Genomic DNA, 19355 nt, shown 5'->3' with positions numbered 1-19355 from the left:
AACAGTCTCCCCAGGAGTAAATCAGAGGAGAAGGATTAATACGCAGAATGTGCAAAGAACTCGAAAAGGTAAACACTACAAAACCAAACAATCCACTTAAAAAAGTGTCGTGGAACTGACGGGAGAATCCTCAAAAGGAGGAACACAAATGATTACAGCATATTGAGACGAGTGTTCAGCATCCTAACCATAAAGATACTTTAAATGATACTTTGCTATTTCATCTAACCCCAGTCAGAATTGCTAAGAGTAGGACAACAAACAAGACTCTGGCCAGGAGGCCAACTGCAGATATTCACCCCTCCTTCCTCTCTTGCAGAACTGGTCTTGCAGCCTCATGCCCGGTTCTGCATCAGACCAAGAGAGAATCCCATGCATTGAAGAAACAACAGAAGAAATAATTATCTTGGTCAAAGAAAATATTAAATCTTAAAAAAAAAAATACTTATTGGCACATAACAGTCAGGAAATCTGGGGCACTATGAAAAGACCAAATGTAAGAATGATAGGAATAAGGGAAGAAGAAGAAACCCAAGTCAAAGTCACAGAAAATATTTTCAACAAAATTGTAGAAGACAGTTTTCTTAACTCAAAGAAGGAGATGCACATCAAGGTACAACAAGCATACAGAACACCAAATAGAATGGACCAGAAATGAAATTCCCCACATTCCCCACAACACATAATAATCAAAACACTAAATACCCAGAACGAAGAAAGAATATTAAAATCAGCAAGGGAAAAAGACCAAGAACTTATAAAAGCAGACCTATCAGAATAAAACCAAACTTCTCAATGGAGACTCTAAAATCCAGAAGGACCTGGACAGATGTTCTACAGACTCCAAGAGACCACCAATGCCAGTCCAAACTAATATACCTAGCTAAACTTTCAATCACAATAGATGAAGAAAATTCATAATAAAACCAATTTTGAAAACATCTATCTCCAAAACCAGCCCTACAGAAGGTAGTAGAAAAAAAACTCCAACCTAAAGAGGTTAAACACAGCCAAGAAAATACAAGGAATAAATAATTTCAGAACAGTAAATCAGAAGAGGGGAAACACACATCACCACCACTACCACCAACACAACAATAACAATAGCAAGAACAACAAAATAACAGGAATCAACAGACAGTGCTCATTGATATTGCTCAACATCAATGGTTTCAGTTCCCCAATAAAAAGACAGAGTAAGAGAATAAATGCAAAAACAGGATCCATTCCTCTGCTGCATCCAAGAAACACACAGTAACATTAAGAATAGACATCACCAAAAGGTAAAGGGTTGGAAAAATATATTCCAAGCAAATAGACCCAAGAAGCAAGCTGGTGGAGCCATTTTAATATTTAGCAAGATAGACTTCAAACCAAAAGTAATCAGAAGAGGTGGGGAAGGACATTACATACTCATCAAAGGAAAAAAAAAACACGAAGAGGACATTACAATTCTTAAGATTTATGCACCAAACCCACGGGCACCCAATCACATAAAAGAAATACTCCTACAGCTTAAATTATATACTGACTCTAAAACACTGATACTGAGAGACTTCAGTATCTCACCTTTGCCAATAGACAGGTCATCCAGACAAAAACTAAACAGAGAAAAGCTGGAGCTAACTGATGCTATAAACCAAATGGACCTACCAAATATTTACAGAACATTTTTACCCAAAGACAAAAGAATATACTTCTCAGAAATTCATGGAACATTTCCCCCAAATTGACCCCATCTTTGGCACAAAGCAAGTTTCAGCAGATACAATAGAACTGAAATAACACCCCACATCTTATCTGACCACCACACATTAAAGCTGGATGTCAACAACAGAGACAAAGGAAGCATACAAACGCATGGAAACTGAATAACTCTCTAGTGAGTGAAAAATGGATCAAGACAGGATTAAAGACTTTCTAGACTTGAATAAAAATGAATTCACAACATACCCAGACTTATGCAACACAGTGAAGGTGTTTCTAAGAGGCAAGTTCACAGCACTAAGTGCTTACATAAAACAACAACCACCAAAACAAAACAAAACAAAAAACCTGAAGAGATCTTATCCTAGTAATATAACAATCTCAAAAATTCTACCAGGGAACTTCTACAGATGATAAACACTTTCAGCAAAGTGGCTAGATACAAGATTAACTCAAAAAATCCAGTACCCTTCCTATACACAAATGACAAATGGACTGAGGGAAAAAACAAACAAACAGGGAAACAAAACCTTTCACAAATACCATAACATATCTTAGGGTAGCTCTAACCAAGCAAGTAAAGGGCTTGTCTGGTATAAATGTTAAGACACTGACTAAAGAAATTGAAGAAGTCCTTAGGAAATGAAAAAAAGTCCCATGTTCATGGATTGGTAGGATTACTATAATAAAAACAGGCCATCCTACAAAAGCAATTTATGGATTCAATGTAATCGTCATCAAAATTCCAACAAAATTCTTTACAGAATCTTAAAGCACTATTTTCAGCTTCACATGGAAACACACACACACACAAAAATTATGGTAGCTAAAACAAATCCCGAATGACAAAAGAACTACTGGAGGTATCGCCGCACCTGACTTCAGCTGTATTACAAAGTTATACTAAAAAAAAAACCAACATGGCATTGGCAAAGAATCCCAAACATGTTGATCACTGTAATTGAGATGAAGAGCCACGAATAAATCTCACATGTGTAGACATCTGAATTTTGATTAATAAGTCAGAAATACATACTGGAAAAAAGATAACATCTTCAACAAATAGTGCTGGTGAACTGGATGTCAGCATGTAGAAGAATGCAAATAGATCCATACCTATCTCCTAGCACAAAATTCAACTCCAGATGGATTAATGACCTCAGCATGAAACCAGATACATTGAACTGGATAGAAAGAAAATGGGGAATAGCCTTGAACTCCTTGGCATGGGAGAAAACTCCCTGAATAGAACACCTTGAGCACAGACTCTAAGTCCAACAATTAATAAATGTGATCTCATGAAACTGAAAAGCTTCTGCTTGGCAAAGGACACTGTCACTCGGACAAAGCAGCAGCTTACAGAATGGAAAAGCATGTGTAACAACTACACATTCTATAGAGGACTAACACTCAAAATATGTAAAGAAGTAAAATAAATTGGACACCAAGAAAACAAATACAATTTTAAAAATGGGGATATATATATATACAGAATTCTTAAAAGTGAAAACTCGGATGGCTTAAAGAACACTTAAATATTCACTATCTTTATTTATAATGGAAATGCAGATCAAAACTATTTAAGATTTCATTTCACACCCATCCGAAAGGCTCAGATCAACAAAATAACTGAGCTCATGCTGGTGAGGATATGGAGTAAAGGGAACCCTCATCCATCACTGGCTAGAGTGCAAACTTGTAGTCACTATGGAAATAGGTAGTTAGGGATGAGTGGAGGGAAATGAGTGGGGGCTAGAAGAGGAGGGTCATGTGCGGAGGGGCAGGCGGGGGGGACAAGGGATGGAATACTGTTAGACACAGCTAATTTTTTAAAAAACTTCTTATCGATTCTTTATGGATTTCACATTATTCATCCTGATCACACTCATCTCCCTGTCCCCTAGCATCTGCCCTCTGCCCTTGCAACCTCCTCCCAAAACGAAGCAAAATTTAAAAGAACAATCAAAAACCAACCAAAAACAATAAACTGAAAAAACCAAAACCAAAACAAAAAACTCTCAGCATAGAAGCTGTAGTGCAGCCCAGTGAGTCACACAATGTACCCTTTAGTCCACACATCTTTACTTGTAAATGTTCATTGCTGGGTCATTGGTCTGACTGATCCTCTGGCTTCTGCTGTATTTGATGCAGGGCCCTCACTGAGACTCCTCTCGGATAGCCTGTTATTGTCCTGTGTCATGGAGCTCCTGCAGTTTTGGATCTGTAGGTCCATCCCCTTCACATGTTCCTACAGTTCATAGATGAGGTGGATGCTGGGGTGGGCTAACTCATAGCCCTGCTTCTGAGCCTGGGTGGTAGCTGGGTTGGTCAGGCTGCCAGCTTTCTCTCATTGTCACTACTGGGGTGAGCTCTCCAGCCCTGCCCAGGCTAGCTCACTCAATGTCACAGGCAGCAAGGAGTGGGGCTGGTTGTCCCATTCTCTCACCCTCAGGGTTGGTTCACCAGCACACACACCAGTTCGACCTGATTGCTGTTAGGGGGCTTATGAAGGAGTGGGAGTCAGCACTTCTACTCTCATGCCTTCAGAGCTGGCTCACCTTTATCCCCTACAGCTCCAGTGTACTGCCCAGGCAAGGTGTAGTGCCCACTCTCTATGTTCTGCAGCCCATGAGGGGCAGGGTTAGCTCTCCCACTCTAGAGACCCTGGGCCCATCTCTTGCAACTACCGCAGGTGGCAAGGGGCAGGGGTGGGGCTGGGGAGGAGGGCATCTTTCTCACACCCATCCTACCACATGGTAGGCGGGGGGGGGGGGGGGGGGCGGCTCTCCTCCTTTCATGCCCTCAGGGCCAGCTTACCTGCACCCCTGCCAAAAGCGTCAGCTCAACTGTGCTGCCCAGGTGAAGTGCAGGCCTCACTCTCTCACATGCTGCAGCTGGCGAGGGTCAGTGCCAGTTCTCCCACTCTCAAGACCGTGGGGCCACCTCTCCCACCAGCCACCGGCAGCTGGGGTCGGGGAGGGAGGAGGTATTCTCTCCCTGGTTCATTCTACCACATGGCAGATGAGGGGTGGGGCCTAATCTCCCACACATGTTGGCAGGGTTGGCAGAGCTATGCTCCTTTCAAGAGGGTCAGCTCCAATATGCTGCCCAGGTCAGGAGCAGGATCTGCTTTCCAGAATTCTGCAGCCGGCGAGGGGCAGGGTCAGCTCTCTCACTCTCTTGATCCCAGGGGAGCTTTTGCTGCCTGCAGTAGGTGGGGCAAGGGGTGAGGGGCAAGTGTAGCAGGAATCTTAGAGAGTCTTATTAATAAAATCAAACCCTGGGCCAGGTATTGGGGTGAAACGCTGGATGGTCAGAGAGACAGAACAAGCCACAGCTACCTCACCTGCCAGATCCTCAGCTGGTCTTGTTTCCTCAGACTGGAAGCCTCTATGTCCTCATATCCGCATGGCTCTCAGTTGAACTGTGCTGCTAGAAGCCTGAAAGCTTAACCAGCCAAATGCTTCTAGTTCCTGGTCCTCATGCCTTATATATCTTTCTTCCATCTACCATCACTCCCTGGGATTAAAGGCTCACTTTCTGGGATTAAAGGTGTGAGTCACCATGCTTGGCTGTATCCTTGAACAGATGGATTTCTGCCTAGCTCTGTCTCCCAAGTGCTGGGATTAAAGGCGTGTGCTACCACTGCCTATCCTCTATGTTTAATATTGTGGTTGTTCTGTCTCTGACCCCAGATAAGTTTATTAGGGTGCACAATATTTTGGGGAACACAATACCACCACAGGCAAGGAGCGAGGGCTGCTATCTGTCTTTTACCCATGCCACTACTTGACAGACAGTGAGGTTAGCTCTCCCATTTGATCTACAATGATGTTCTACCTGTAACACATGCTAGGCCATGGAGGCACAGAGCTTGTGGGAGTAACCAGCCAATATGTGACTTGACTTAAGACCTACTCTACAAGTTGGTACCCATATCTGACACATCTTGTGTGGCCAAGGACCAGAGACTAAAGAGATGAGATAACTCAGGGACATAGGGTAAACCAAAATACTGCTGTTCAAAAAAAAAAAAAAAGTAGCAGTAGAATGATTTCTAATGACATTCTGCTGTACACAAGGATCAGTGCCCTGCTCAGCTCTCATCAGAGAAGTTTCTTTCTGCAGCAGATGGGAGCATGTGCAGAAACCCACAGCCAGACATTATGAAGAGAGTGAGATGCCTTGAAACACTCAGTGCTGAATGGGGTGTTTCTGTCATATCCCTCCCCTGAAGACTCTGGGTACTTTTCCAAAAGGAGTTGAGAAAGAGTATAAGAGCTAGAGGGAATGGAGGACACCAAGGAAACAGACCCTCTAAATCAAGATTATCAACACACAGAAACTGAGGTAGATGCACAGGTTGCACATGTGTACACAAGGCCCTCTATGTACACCTTATGGCTTCCAGTTTGGTATTTTTATGGGATTGCTGAGTGTAGGAATGAGTGGTTTTTTTATATCTTCTCTTTGTCTCTTTTCCTTCTGTTTGTTTGTTTTGTCCAATTTTAAGGTTTTATTTTTATTTTATCATATTATTATATTTTATTATATTATATGTATTATTTTATTGTTATCAGTTAGAGTGTTTTCTTTTTTTATTTTATAATTTAATTTAATTTTACATATCAGCCATGGATTCCCTTATTCTCCCCCTCCCAGCACCCCCCACCCTCCCCCCAGCCCACCCCCCATTCACATTTCCTCCAGGGCAAAGAGAGTCTGTTTTCTAATGAGAGACAGAAAGGGACTGGATCTATATGGGATGTGAGGTGAGAAGGAATTGTGAAGAGTAGAAGGAGGGGAAACTGTAACATATATATAGTATGAGAGAAAAAAATCTATTTTCAAAAGAGATGTTAGAAAAAGAAAAAAAAAACAATAAATCCTGGGCAAGATCTGAGGTAATGGAAACTCTTATTCTTGGTTGGTTGGAGTGCAAACTGGTGCACCCATTCTGAGAATCATTGTGGAGGTTTCGAAAGCAAGCAAGCAAGCAAGCAAGCAAGCAAACAAAACTACTAGAAATAGATTCACCATATATCTAGCTATATCAATCCTAGGCATATACCCAAAGGACTCTCTCTCATATAACAGAGATACTTGTTCATCCATGTTCATTCCAACTCTATTCACCATAGCCAGGAAATGGAAACAGTCTAGATATCCATCAACTGACGGATGGGCAATGAAAACATGACACATACACAGTAGAAGTTTATTCATCTGCAAAGGAAAATAAAATCCTGAAAATTTCAGGTCAATGGATGGGTCTGGGACACATACTGAGTGATGTGTTCTGGACCCAGAAAGACAAAACACCACATGTTCTTTCTCATACTTAGATCCTAGCTAGCATTGACTCTTCAGATTTGAGTCATTCACTTGGAATGATCATAGAATCCAGGAAACTGGAAAGGGGTCACTGCAGGAGGGAAGAAAGGTCTTAGGATTATTTTAATGTCAACTGGCCACAGTTAGAATCATTTGATAGGGAGCCTCACCTGAAGAACTGTCCTGGTTGCCTTGGTTGATGGTAGAAGACCCACCCAGACGCAAAGGGTAAGGCAGGGAGAAGATCACTTGCCTTGTGCTGGCTTGGCCTTCCCTCTTAACTATGTGTTGTTTGACCATGTTTCTGCTACTGATTTTATCACTGATATCAGACAAACATTTTCAGGAATTCACCCTGGACTGTGGATTGCTGACTCTACAGGAAGTGTCCAGCTTTTCTGTGCCAGTTAAGAATGCAGAGGTGCCAACCTTGTGGTCTGAACAACTACGGGGTTGTTGGCCTGCCTCGTGAGAGACAGCCATTGTGGGACTATCCTAACTGCTGAGGTATGACCCCTCAAGTATGGAGCAACCAGCAGGTTCTCAGCCTCTCAGTTGGGATTCAGCTGTTGATATTATTCCAATGTAAGCTGTCTTAATATATTATTCTATATATTATGCATATATTACAAATATATTTGCTCCATTGATTCTCTTCCTCTAGAGAATTCTGACTAATACCAAAGGGGTTGGTAGAACACAAGTGGTATGAAGATGGAAAGGTGAATAATGGGGAGAGATTAAGTGGGGAAGATGGTGGGAGGGCAGGGCAGAGGAGGAGGGAGTGGGGGAAGGAGTCAGTAACTGAGGATGTCTGAAAACACTATACTGAATCCTGCTATTGTATGTGTGCTTCAGGAGTTCAACTGGAGTTAGTGTGCGCAGGAGTGAGGGGGTAATGCTCATTCAAGAGGATACAGTGTATTGTATTACTCAAGTTTCTCTAGAGTCACAGAACTCATGGAATGAATCTCTCTAAATATAAAAAAGGGATTTATTGGAATGACTTTCAGTCTGCAGTCTAGCAAATCCAACAATAACTATCTGTGAACATAAGGTCCAAGAATCTAGTAGCTGCTCAGTCCAAACAAGGCTGGTTTTCCAGCTGGTCTTCAGTATATGCTGGAATCCCAAAGAATTAGGTTCCAATGCTGGTGAAGGAAGGAACGTGCTGGCATGGTCAGGGCAAGAGCCAGAGCAAAATCTTCCTTCTTCTATGTCCTTAAATATACTTCCACATAAAGTATGGGCTATGTTAAAGGTATGTCTCCCCTCCTCAGGCTTTGGATTAAAGGCATGTGTCTTTCTACCTCAAAGGTCCACACTAGAAGTGGATTCACCCACTTCAACCCCAGTGTAAAAATCTCTCACAGATGTACTCTTCATTTCTGTATTGTAGTTCATTCCAGACACAGTCAAGTTGACAACCAAGAATAGCTATTGGAGTTATCAAACAGAAACTCAGTGCCAGGTGTGTGATACCTGCCCACGAGTTGTTGAGCAGGAAGTTTCCAGAAGCTTAAAAACAATATAGGCTACTGCTGTTATTCTTGATTCCTCAACAGAACCTGATGGTAGATTCTGTTATTGAAGATGCTATTTACTTTGGTCACAGGACAGAGAGAACTATTGGTACTGATCAGAAAGTTTCCTGCTTTGTGGCCAGTATTGGAAAGTGCTATGCAGGCTAATGGAGGAGAACAGTCATCAGCAGTTTTACCTGACTGAGGATTTGGTCAAAAACCAGTCCCCATGAGAAAAACACTTACCTTTCTCTTCTGCAGAACCTTTGGCATCTAAATTGACCACTGCCCCATGAAATCAAGACCCAAGGCCCAGCTGTACCCTGTCATTTCCAGCTTAATTTTCTTTTACTTTATCACCTGGATTTCCAGAGCCTGGTTATTGCCAGACTTACTAACCCAGAGTCCAGAGTCACTACTGCAGCTTGCCTCATCCCTGGGGGTCTGCAATGCTATGTTGTTGACAATTATGACTCATATTGGATTAGAGTCCTGTTCCACTAAGTGTGAGTCTCTGGAGCATCCCTTTTCTGTTAGAGCCATGCCAGTGCTGTGCTCTGTTTCCCAAGGACAAAGTTATTATCACATCCCTTCTCCTGACGTAAGCTACTGAGCTATATGTCTGAATCACAGACCTGTGTGTTTGTGAGCTATATTCTTCTGAGCCTTAAGGAATGAATACGAGCCTAAGTGCTAGGACCCACAGACCCTGAGCTCAGGACCATCACTTCACTACAGCTCCAAACACATCTGCTTCCAAACGGGCTAAAGTGATGCTGTGGTTTCCTGTGGACCACATTATTCTTGGACCATTTCCAAATAGCCCTGACTTATACTAGGTTTTCAAAAGCTCAATTATATTGCACATAAAGTCCATACTCACCTAACAACCCCCACCCCTGGGTATCTGCCCCATAGAGATTTCTCCCAGAGTCCAAAAGAGATGCTACAAATGGCTGGTATTCTAATCTGAGGGATATCAATTGAATCTACAAAATAAGACAATGTAAAAATTATTCTTAGGGCCTGTACCACCAAATTCTGAATTGGGACAATGGCTATTTATGCCAAAACACCTGTCTTATTATATGGCTTTTCCTAGGAAGAGATGAAGAAATGTCTCTTTAGACCACAGAAGTGCACTGAGGACAAGTTAAAGAACTGATCCCACCCATGTCAGGTCTAATGAGTCAGTGAGTTTATTAAGGTTTTATTAGTGCTTTTTATTGCCCTCTGTCCTCCCCTTCAGGTGGGCAAGAACGTGAGGATAGCTTAGCAATCTGGGCTCCACTTGCTTTGGGTTTTACATACACTCCTCTTCTGATAATGCACTGGGCAACCCAGGACCTTCACCTGCAGGTATTATGCATGCAAATCCCCATTTTAAGACTGCACCCACCATCTTAGGATATCACCCATCCCCAATTAGGCTGTATGTACACCCCACTACAGACAATGCATAGGATTCTCTGTCCCAACAACTCATACTGAGAGATCTACCCTTTTGTGTCTAGTTTCTATTCAGATAGTTTGGGTATGGGCTTGAGGAGACTGATCACATGGGCAGCCTCACTGCCATATGTCAGCACCCATTGTAAGGACAAGACAACCAGGCCTCTTCAACTCATACTTGGTTCTTCTGTCCCTGTTCAAGGCGTCAATTGTGTTGTATGAATTTTTCAGGGGAGACACAAACAAGTGTCTATTCATCCCATCTAAGTACCCACGACAGACCAAAGAAACATCTTTCTAGTCTAGTTTGTGAATGAGTGAGTTTATTAGAGTGAGGGTTACTTACAGGAACATTGACCAATCAGAGTCAGCTGCATCTCTGAAAAGCCCATCCCAGCAAGGCAATGTTTCACCACAGCTTCAGCCATGGAGCCCCCAGCATGATTTGCAGGAACCTCAGCTGCTCTGAAATCTCCACTTCCACAGAATGCTTTTTGCTTGTATAACCTTGAGGAGAGCTTAAGTCTCTGTACTTTCTAAGATTTGTGATTTTTTTCTTCATGAATCTTCTTTTACTTTATATTTAAAATGCATGTCTCATGCATGTCCACATGTGTGTCGAGATGTAAGGCTCATGTTAGGCCTCAATCACTTTCTGTCTTTTTCATCAAGGCAGGGTCTCTCATTTGAACCCAGAGCTTGCAGATGTACACACTCTCTAGCATCCAGCTTGCTCCATGGTTCCACTGTCTCTGCCTTCTGAGTATGGAAGTATAAGGTGAACACTGCACACACTCAAAATTTATGTGGATTCTGGAATTTGAGCTCTGTTTCTTATATCTGCATTGGCATGGAAAGTGCTTTATGTACTGTGTATTTTTTTGCGTGTGTGTTCATGTGTGCATGTGGAGTTGAAAGATAGAGAGGAAGGTAGAGAGTTGAAGTTGAGTATTGTCAGGATCTGACATATTAACACGCATAACCCTTAGTTTTCCCATGATGGTAGTGGTTTGATCAGTGTAAAGAAAAGATATCATAGAGGGAATTCATCCAATGACTCCCTGGCATTAACCATTTGATGTTGTCATGGTCAGTAGCTGTGGGTGGGTTGAGTTTGAACTAGTTTGTTTGAGCATGTCGCTTGAAGGAGAACTTTGGCATCTTCAGTAATTGCATCAATGAAATAAAATTGCAAGTAAAAGTCTTTTAAAAAGTAAAGATCTAAACCAAGGAGCCCACCATTAGCCGAGAGAGATGTCTTCAAATATTTCAAAAGCTTTCCTTCTAATGTTTCTTCTTCCTTGGTTTCTAATAAATCAGGAGATTTAATGAGTTTTTTCAGCTGTCCAACAGGCATTTGGAAATCCTTAGCCATGAATGCCAGGGATTCATCATCCACTCCAAAGAGGTTTCGATAGTGGATTAACTTCTCCTTCAGCTTTTTCACATCATCCCTGAGGATGCTCGCTACAGGAACATTAGCTAAAATTCCAGCCTTGAAGGCTTCCAACCAGATTAATTGCTGCATAGACTTGTGCTTTCTGTCAATGGCTGTCTCAGTAATATTAGGCAAGGAAAACATTAAATTGTGGCGCTTTTCATTAGGAATATCCATTGTCAATGTGTCCATCAGGACTGGAAAATCATAGCTAGATAAATCGTTGTTAGAAATCAAGAAAATCTGCGGTGCATCCATGTTATTTTGCCTAAACGTATTCTCACAGTAGCTTTGAATTTGCTGTAGCACCTTTTTTCTGTCAAAGGTCCGTGGTTTGGATTTCTTTTCATTGTCTAAATCAATGTCCACCTTAGTTCTCACAAAGTAGTAATTCTTTCCCATGAATCTGATTGCTTTGGCAAGGTCTAGTTCAAGTTTTGTAAAACGTGTGGCAGAAATAATAATGAAGAAATCATACTCTTGGAATTTCATTTTCTCCAGATAATCTTTTGGCGGAAATTTTATAGTTCCAATGCCAGGCATGTCCCATAAAGTCAAAGTTTTAATTTTGGGGTGTTTGTATGGAGTTCTTTCCATAGTTGTCTCTACTATCCCAACTTCAGCTGCACCTTCATCTTCATGTCCAACCCCCCTCACGGCATTGATGAAGCTGGACTTCCCTGCTCCAGACTCTCCTGTCACAGCAATGTTGATTGGGATGTCATCAATATTTTTTAATGTAGCATTGATTACAGAGTTTGCCCCATAAATGTTTCCCCTTTTCAGATGAAATTCTATTAGATTGATGGTTTCCTGAGAAACTATTTTGTTTTCTGTTGCAATAGTCTTAAAATATGCAGTGAAGCTCGACTCCAAATATCCATGGTCTTCATTTGGAGGTGTATAAGAGGAGGACTGACCCATGATTTTGATAAAAACAAGTCACTGAAAGAGGAAGTGAGAGTAAGTTGCAAGAGATCAAAGATGACTTTGTGCTTAGCACTGTGTTCCTTCACTATGCTGCAGCCTTGGTTGCATTCTGATATTGACTAGTTCCCATGTATTTTGTGCTTTTTTTTTTTTGTCAACAAGATACAAGCTATTCTTATTAGAGGAGAAAATCTCATTTGAGGAATTTCCCCCATCAAAATGGACTTGGGGCATGCCTAGAGAACATTTTCTTAATAGATCTTGATGTGGGAGGTCCCAGCCCACTGTGGGTGATAACACCCATGGGCTGGTGGTCCTGGGTAATTTAAGAAAGCATTGTTGAACTATGGGGAGCAAGCCAGTAAACAGCATTCTCCCATTGTTCCTGCCTCTACTCCTGTAGAATTTCTGTCCTGACTTCCCTCTGCAATGGACTGTGTTGAGAATGTGTAAGGCCCCCTAAATCATTTTCATTTCAAAAAGCCTTTGGTCATGGTGTTTATGAAAGCAATAGAAAGGAAACTAGAAAAAAATTTCACGAAAATTTCAATTGAACCTTTAATTATGGAAAAAATAAAACTTAGGGAAGGAAATAAGGGACAATGATATAAAAATCTGCATGAGTCCTCTAGCCAGCATTAACAACTATAAAACCGTGAGCAACTGTGTTACTTCTAGCCTGACTGGAGTATTGTATATGAAATTGAATGTCCTCTTCATCTGTGCATACTTCCTTCAGTGTGTGCCTTTAAAAGAATGGAAACTTAACTAACAAAATCTAGTTTCTGAAGGTGAAAAAAATAAGTAATAATGAAATAATAATTGACAGTGTTTAATCAATCCCAAATCTAATGATCAGATAAATATAATTCGTCTCTTCCATTTATGTTTTCAAAAGATGTCAGTGAGTCCAGCTATTGTATTTGGTTGAAATAGTTTTTAATTTTCCTGAACTTACTTTCCTTCTGTCTTTTTCATGACTTGGAGCTCCTCTGCATGATAAATATAACTTTGCAATAATGTAAAATGTTTTACTCTTAAAGTCCGTGTTAACATCCATTTCTTCAATACAACATTTCAATGTCCTTACGTCATCATTTAGATTCACTGTTTTCTTTGAAACCTTTTGTTTTATGAAAGTAACCTAACTGTGCACTGCAGATGTTGGTCAATGGTAGAGCACTTTTCCAGCTTGAATATAGCCTTGGGTTCAATCCCTAGTACCTCATCAAATGCATGTGTTTGCAGATCTCTATAATTCTGGTACCCGGGGATTAGAGCTAAGAGGGTCAGTACTTCAAGGTCATCCTTGTTATATAGTGAGTTAGAGGCTAGCCTGAGCTACTTGAGACACTGTCTCAAAAATAAAATAAATATTATGTTCAGCAAGATGGCTCGACAGGTAAATATAATTGCTGTCAGGCCTGAGGACCTGAGTATGATTGTTGGATATTTAGTTAGCTCAGATCTCATATTTGTGACCTTTATTTTTCACAAACCTGACAACTAGACCTCCAATGGCAACACAATGGATCTCACCATCCGTTATATTGGATCAGAATGCTCCTGTCCACTTACCAGAAAATCCTGAGTCCAGTGTATGCACTCACTGTAGGTCAGCTACAGGAACCACTGTCCACTGTACTCCAGGCTCTTCACATGAACCCACTCCTGCTTCCTCTGCAGGACTTATATACTCTTCTGGGTTCTGCCCCTCCCCTCTCAGTGGCCAATCATGGAGGAGCATGGATCTAGTTGCTTTTCAGAATCACCTGCATTTCCAGGAAGAGGAAAGTACAATAAAATGAACAGCTGTTCTTCATTCTATCAACACTTCATTTCTTGGCAGAAATAGCTGGATGGTCCTAAAATAACAACGTGGAACAGGGCTTGGAAAAAGAAGGGGAACACAGAGAAGCAGTTTATTAACTAGGCTAGACAGCAACCCTTGAAAGATAATTTTCCTGGCCCCCAACTCCGCAAATGCAGCGTGAACTGAAGTCACACAACACATTGTCTGGCGTCTTGTGCAGATGCCAGTTTTAGTCTCACCCAAGACACAACCCATTTGACCCTCTCTGACTACAACCTTATTTCTTCACAATTGTGGATTCATTTTTTCTTAATTATTGTCCTTCTCAACTCACCTCTCAATGCAGGGATTTGGTCTGGCTTGGGTCTTACACATGCTGTCACTACCACTGTGGAGCTGTTCTGCTGTGTCCAGAAGACACTGTTTCCTTGCCCTCATTCACAACTCTGGCTCCTACAGTTCTCTCACCCTTTCTTCCACAGCCATTCCTGTGCCTTTGGAGGTAGAAATATGTATATTCCGTTTAGTTCTAGGCATTTGCCAATGTCTTGTTCTATGCATCTTGGCCAGTTGTGGATATTTGTATTGATTATTATCTACTGCAAATATGAGCTTCCATGATAAGGGTCAAGCAATGCCTTAACCTATAGGTATTATGGAAGATTATTTGGAGCTGGTTTAATGTTATATCCATTTAGCATAACAATAGTTGTAGGTTCTCACTAGGCTATATGACCAGTATAGCCTTAGGTTATTGTCCAGATATGATACCAAGTATGGGTTTCATATTGTGGAGTAATATTAAATCCAATCAGGAAGTAGTTCATTACTACCATGGCATTCTTCTCACTATAACATTGGTGGTTATATCTTATCTGACCAGACATTATTGTAGCACACAGAATTCACACCTGGATATCATCAATGTTTTATTTTCTACTATACTAATGTGGCAAGAACTTTCCAGCACTATGAAAGATAACCACTAGGGATGAATCTTCTGGATCTGTATTAGTTTGATATCTCCATGTTCTATAACTCAAAAATGTGGTGTTTTCACTAACATGATCCCAGCATCAAGTTTTGGAAGGTAACCAGGACCACGGACAGTGGCCTGTAATGACTTTGGCCATCACTGGCCAACAAGTCCAAAAAAGCTAAGTAATTCCTGGGTCTGGACTTTTTATTGTTACCCTGTGGTGTCTAGCAGGGACATTGTTGCTCCAGTAGAGGGCATAGATACATTTTAAGAAACAGCTACATTAGTAGGTTACATAGGGCATTTTGAAAATCCTTTAGTGTTAGTTATCCCTCCTACTTTCAGCCCCTTCCCCTTTTCTCACCTTTCAACTCAATTTAACCCCTTCTTTGTCAACAATTCCCTTTTAAATCCCATCTTTCCTCTCTTGCAAGTCTCACTCCATGGCACCATAGTAACTTCCAACCCTCTGTGGGTATTCCAAATGGAACACACATATCTGAAGGGTTGAAGCTAAGATCTACATATGAGAGGGATTAAATGATGTTTGTCTCTCTGAGCCTCTGTTAATTCACTCAGAATGATTATATATATATCTCCATCCAATTCCCCATGAATTTCATAGTTTCCATTTTGCTTAACAGTTGAGTAATATTCCATTCTGTAAAACTGCACATTTTCCTTATCCATTTATCAGTTGATGGGCATCTAGATTGTTTCCCATTTCTTGGCTATTGTGAATAGAGCAGGAATGATGGAGGAGCAAGTAGCTCAAAAGCATTTGGGAATATTCCCAGGAGTAGTACTACTGGATCATGTAGTAAATCTATGTTCCCATTTTGTGCAGCTTCCATATGATTTACCCTAGTAACTGCCCCAGTTTGCATTCCCACCATCAGGGACTGAGTGTTCTCCTCTCCCCACATCGACAGCAGTATTTGCTGCTATTTATATTTTTGTTTCTAGCCACTCTGACTGGGGTGAGGTGAAATTTCCAAGTATCTTTGACTTGTGTTTCCCTGATGAATAAGAATGTTGGACATTAAAAAAAATACTTCTCAGCCATCTGCATGTCATCTTTTGAAAACTTTCTGTTTAGTTTATGCTCCATTTTTAGATTGAGTTACTTGTTTTCTTAGTGCTTAATATTTCTTTACAGATTCCAAATACTAATCCCCTGTCCAGTACATAGCTGATAAAGATTTGCCCATTCTGTCAGTTGCCTCTTTTTTCAAGTGATGGTGTCTTTTAAAAATATTTTGAGACAGACTCTTTCTTTCTATATCATGTAGGTCTAGTATCCCTGTAGGACTATGTAGTTCATACCAGCTTTGAGCACCTGGTAATTCCCTTGCCTCAGTCTCCTGACTGTGGATATTACAGCTGTGAATCCCTGTGCCTGCCTGACTCAGAAATCCCCTTCTTGATTTTGTGAGCCAGTCTACAGCTTATTGGCATTGTATGTACATTAAACAGCCATCTGTGGATGGAGACTGAGAAAGTATAAAGTTCCCAACCTCACCAATTTCAATTTCTTTGAGTTCTCATGAGAAACAACACATAACTCACCTATAGCAGCTGTTTTTAGGAACTCCAGTTTATCCTAAGCAACTCTGCTGGCTGAACACTGAGTAGATCCTGGTCACAAGTGGCAGAGATCAGCCAATACCAATGAAGACACCTGCCATGGTCAATATCATCATCTGAGCCACTGGAGCTCATTTCCAGGATTGTAATTTAGTTAGGTGTTGATGATGTTGTTGTTTTCCCTCAGGCTGGGTCAGAACCTGGAGCATTGTCTGCTCACAGTTCTTTCTTTCTTTCTCTCTCTCTCTCTCTCTCTCTCTCTCTCTCTCTCTCTCTCTCTCTCTCTCTCTCTCTCCCTCTCTCCCTCTCTCTCTCTTTCTCTCTTTCTTTCTTTCTTCCTCTCTTTCTTTTTCTTCCTTCCTTCATTCCTTCTGTCCTTTGTTCCTTCCTTCCTTCGTTCCTTCCTTCCTTCGTTCGTTCCTTCCTTCCTTTTTCTCTCCCTTTCTTTTTCATTAAGAGATTTTCTATTCATTTTACATACCAACCACAGATTCCCCTGTCCTCCCTCCTCATGCCCCCCAGTCCTCCCGAAACCCACCCCTCATTCCCACCTCCTCTAAGGCAAGGTCTCCCCTGGGGAGTCAGCAGAGCCTGGTACATTCAATTGAGGCAAATCCAAGACCCTCCTCTCTGCACCAAGGCTACACAGACACCATAGACTACTGGCAACAGTTGAGAGGGTGCCTGAGTTGGCCTACTCTGGTCATATGATGGCTGAATACCCTAACTGTCATCATAAAACCTTCTTTCATCCAGTGACTGATGGAAGCAGATGCAAAGATCCACAGCCGGGGCCCAGGCCGAGCTCCAGGAGCCTCCTCACAGTTCTTAGGGGAGAGTGAGAGCTGTTCTGACCTTGGAAGGAATGCAGGACTCCCAGTGGACTCTTTGCCAAAATAAGGATAGCTGCATTTCCAGTCGTTGCCAGGAATGCGAAACCGAAACTCCTTCTCTATGCTGCTTGCTGGTCAGAAATGGTGCACACAGGGAATGTGGGAAGAAGTGGAAGCAACAGAAGGGACGTTGTGGTTGAGCCTCCCCGCTCCATGTAGACCCTTCACTCTTCCTTCTCCCTGTCTGTCCCTTTCTCACCTGCACACCATCCTTCAGCCCCACCACGGTGCACTCACCCCCATGTTTTGTATTTTTTCAACACATTCTTACGCAGCCAGGCTGGCCTTGTTTTGCACTGCAACAGTTGATGAGCTTGAATTTCTGCTTGGATCTCTAGCTCCCCAGGGCTGGCGTCTGATGAGGGATAAATCCAGGGATTTCTGAACTCTCCCAACTACACCCCCCAGTCTTACTCTTTGTTTCTTTTCAAAAAATTTTAAAAAATTAATATAAATATTTATTCATTTACTTGAGACAGCACCTCACTATGTCACCCTGGCTATCCTGGAACTCACTATGTAGACCGGGCAGACCTCTAACTCACAGAGATCTGCTGGGTCTTGCACTCTGAGGGGTGGACTACAGGCATGTGCTACCACTGTAGGACCACTTATCTCCAAAAGTGGAATATTGAGTGTTGGCTCAGTGGTAAAGCACTTGCGATGCTAACATGAGGACCTCCCGTGAAGCATTGCCACTCCCAGAAAAGCCATGTGTGGTGAGGTGGGAGCACTGTGCCGTCTTCTACCCATCAATGATTACTAGGGTCAATAAGAGACCCATCCTTAAAAAATAAGTTGGAGAGTGACGGAGAAAAACACCGTACATTGATCCCCAGCCTACACATGCACATGCATGGTTGAGTGCACACACATGCACACATGAATATACACCACACACACACAGAAATCAAATTTGAATTTCTAAAAATTCTAAAAACTTGTTGTAAAATAAATTAAAAAGTAAAAAGCCATTTTTAACCAATGACATGAGCAGAAAATGATTCCCGTTCTTCTGATGAAAAAAAAAATGGTGCATAAACTCTTTAATCTCATTTTACTGCTTGCTACAGATGTCAGTTACTTGAAATGATCTTATTTGTAGGATGACTTCAGTGTTGCCTGCTTATCAGTGAGAGCTGGAAACAGAAGCAGTGACAACCTCGGTAGGGCTGTAGTGTCCTCAAAAGAGAGCTAACTGCCTTACATCGGCTTAGCAGTTGTTTCAGAAAGGTCTACTTGTTTAGTTGCCTCACTAGACTTCTTGAGGGGTTTAAATGTCATCAGTTGATTACAAAATGGCATCTGGCCTCGGGACACATAAAAGCACCATTAGGTGTTCGACACTGCGATTCTAATCACGTCCATAGAGAAATGAATGACCACAGCGGTCTCTTAGCTAGCATCCCTTGGGTTAGATTGAAAGGCCATGAAGAGTTTCAAAAGTGACACACAGCCCTGCACCTCACTGGTCAGTGGGAGACAAAGCCGATTCACCTGATTCATAAGTGATTGTAGTGAATGACTTATAAAGCAGTACAATGTTAGCATGGGTTAGCATATTGTGGAAATACACTGTGGACATGAATGGGAAAGCACCTGTGGCTTCTGACATAGATACTTTAAACCAAGGAGGAAATTGTAATTAACTATAATATATTGTCTAGGCCTGTAACGTCTTACACATGGTGAGATGCTG

At 41.7% G+C, this 19355-nt stretch overlaps 1 protein-coding gene across 1 annotated transcript; it reads right to left on the bottom strand.

The window, feature by feature from the left end:
- Positions 1–10330: 10330 nt before the first annotated feature.
- On the bottom strand, positions 10331–14109 carry LOC102908793 (interferon-inducible GTPase 1-like). The gene is made up of 2 exons (XM_006985116.4): positions 13963–14109; positions 10331–12399 (listed from the first exon to the last, which is right to left on the bottom strand). Exon 2 carries the CDS (start codon positions 12376–12378, stop codon positions 11107–11109), a length of 1272 nt encoding a protein of 423 aa, XP_006985178.1. The 5' UTR covers positions 12379–12399; positions 13963–14109; the 3' UTR covers positions 10331–11106.
- Between the last annotated feature and the right edge of the window lie 5246 nt (positions 14110–19355).

The sequence above is a fragment of the Peromyscus maniculatus genome, chromosome 19 (genome assembly GCF_049852395.1).
Source record: "Peromyscus maniculatus bairdii isolate BWxNUB_F1_BW_parent chromosome 19, HU_Pman_BW_mat_3.1, whole genome shotgun sequence".
Lineage (NCBI taxonomy): Eukaryota > Metazoa > Chordata > Mammalia > Rodentia > Cricetidae > Peromyscus > Peromyscus maniculatus.
Note: the sequence above shows the minus strand (reverse complement) of the source record. Positions and strands in the feature narration are given on the sequence as shown.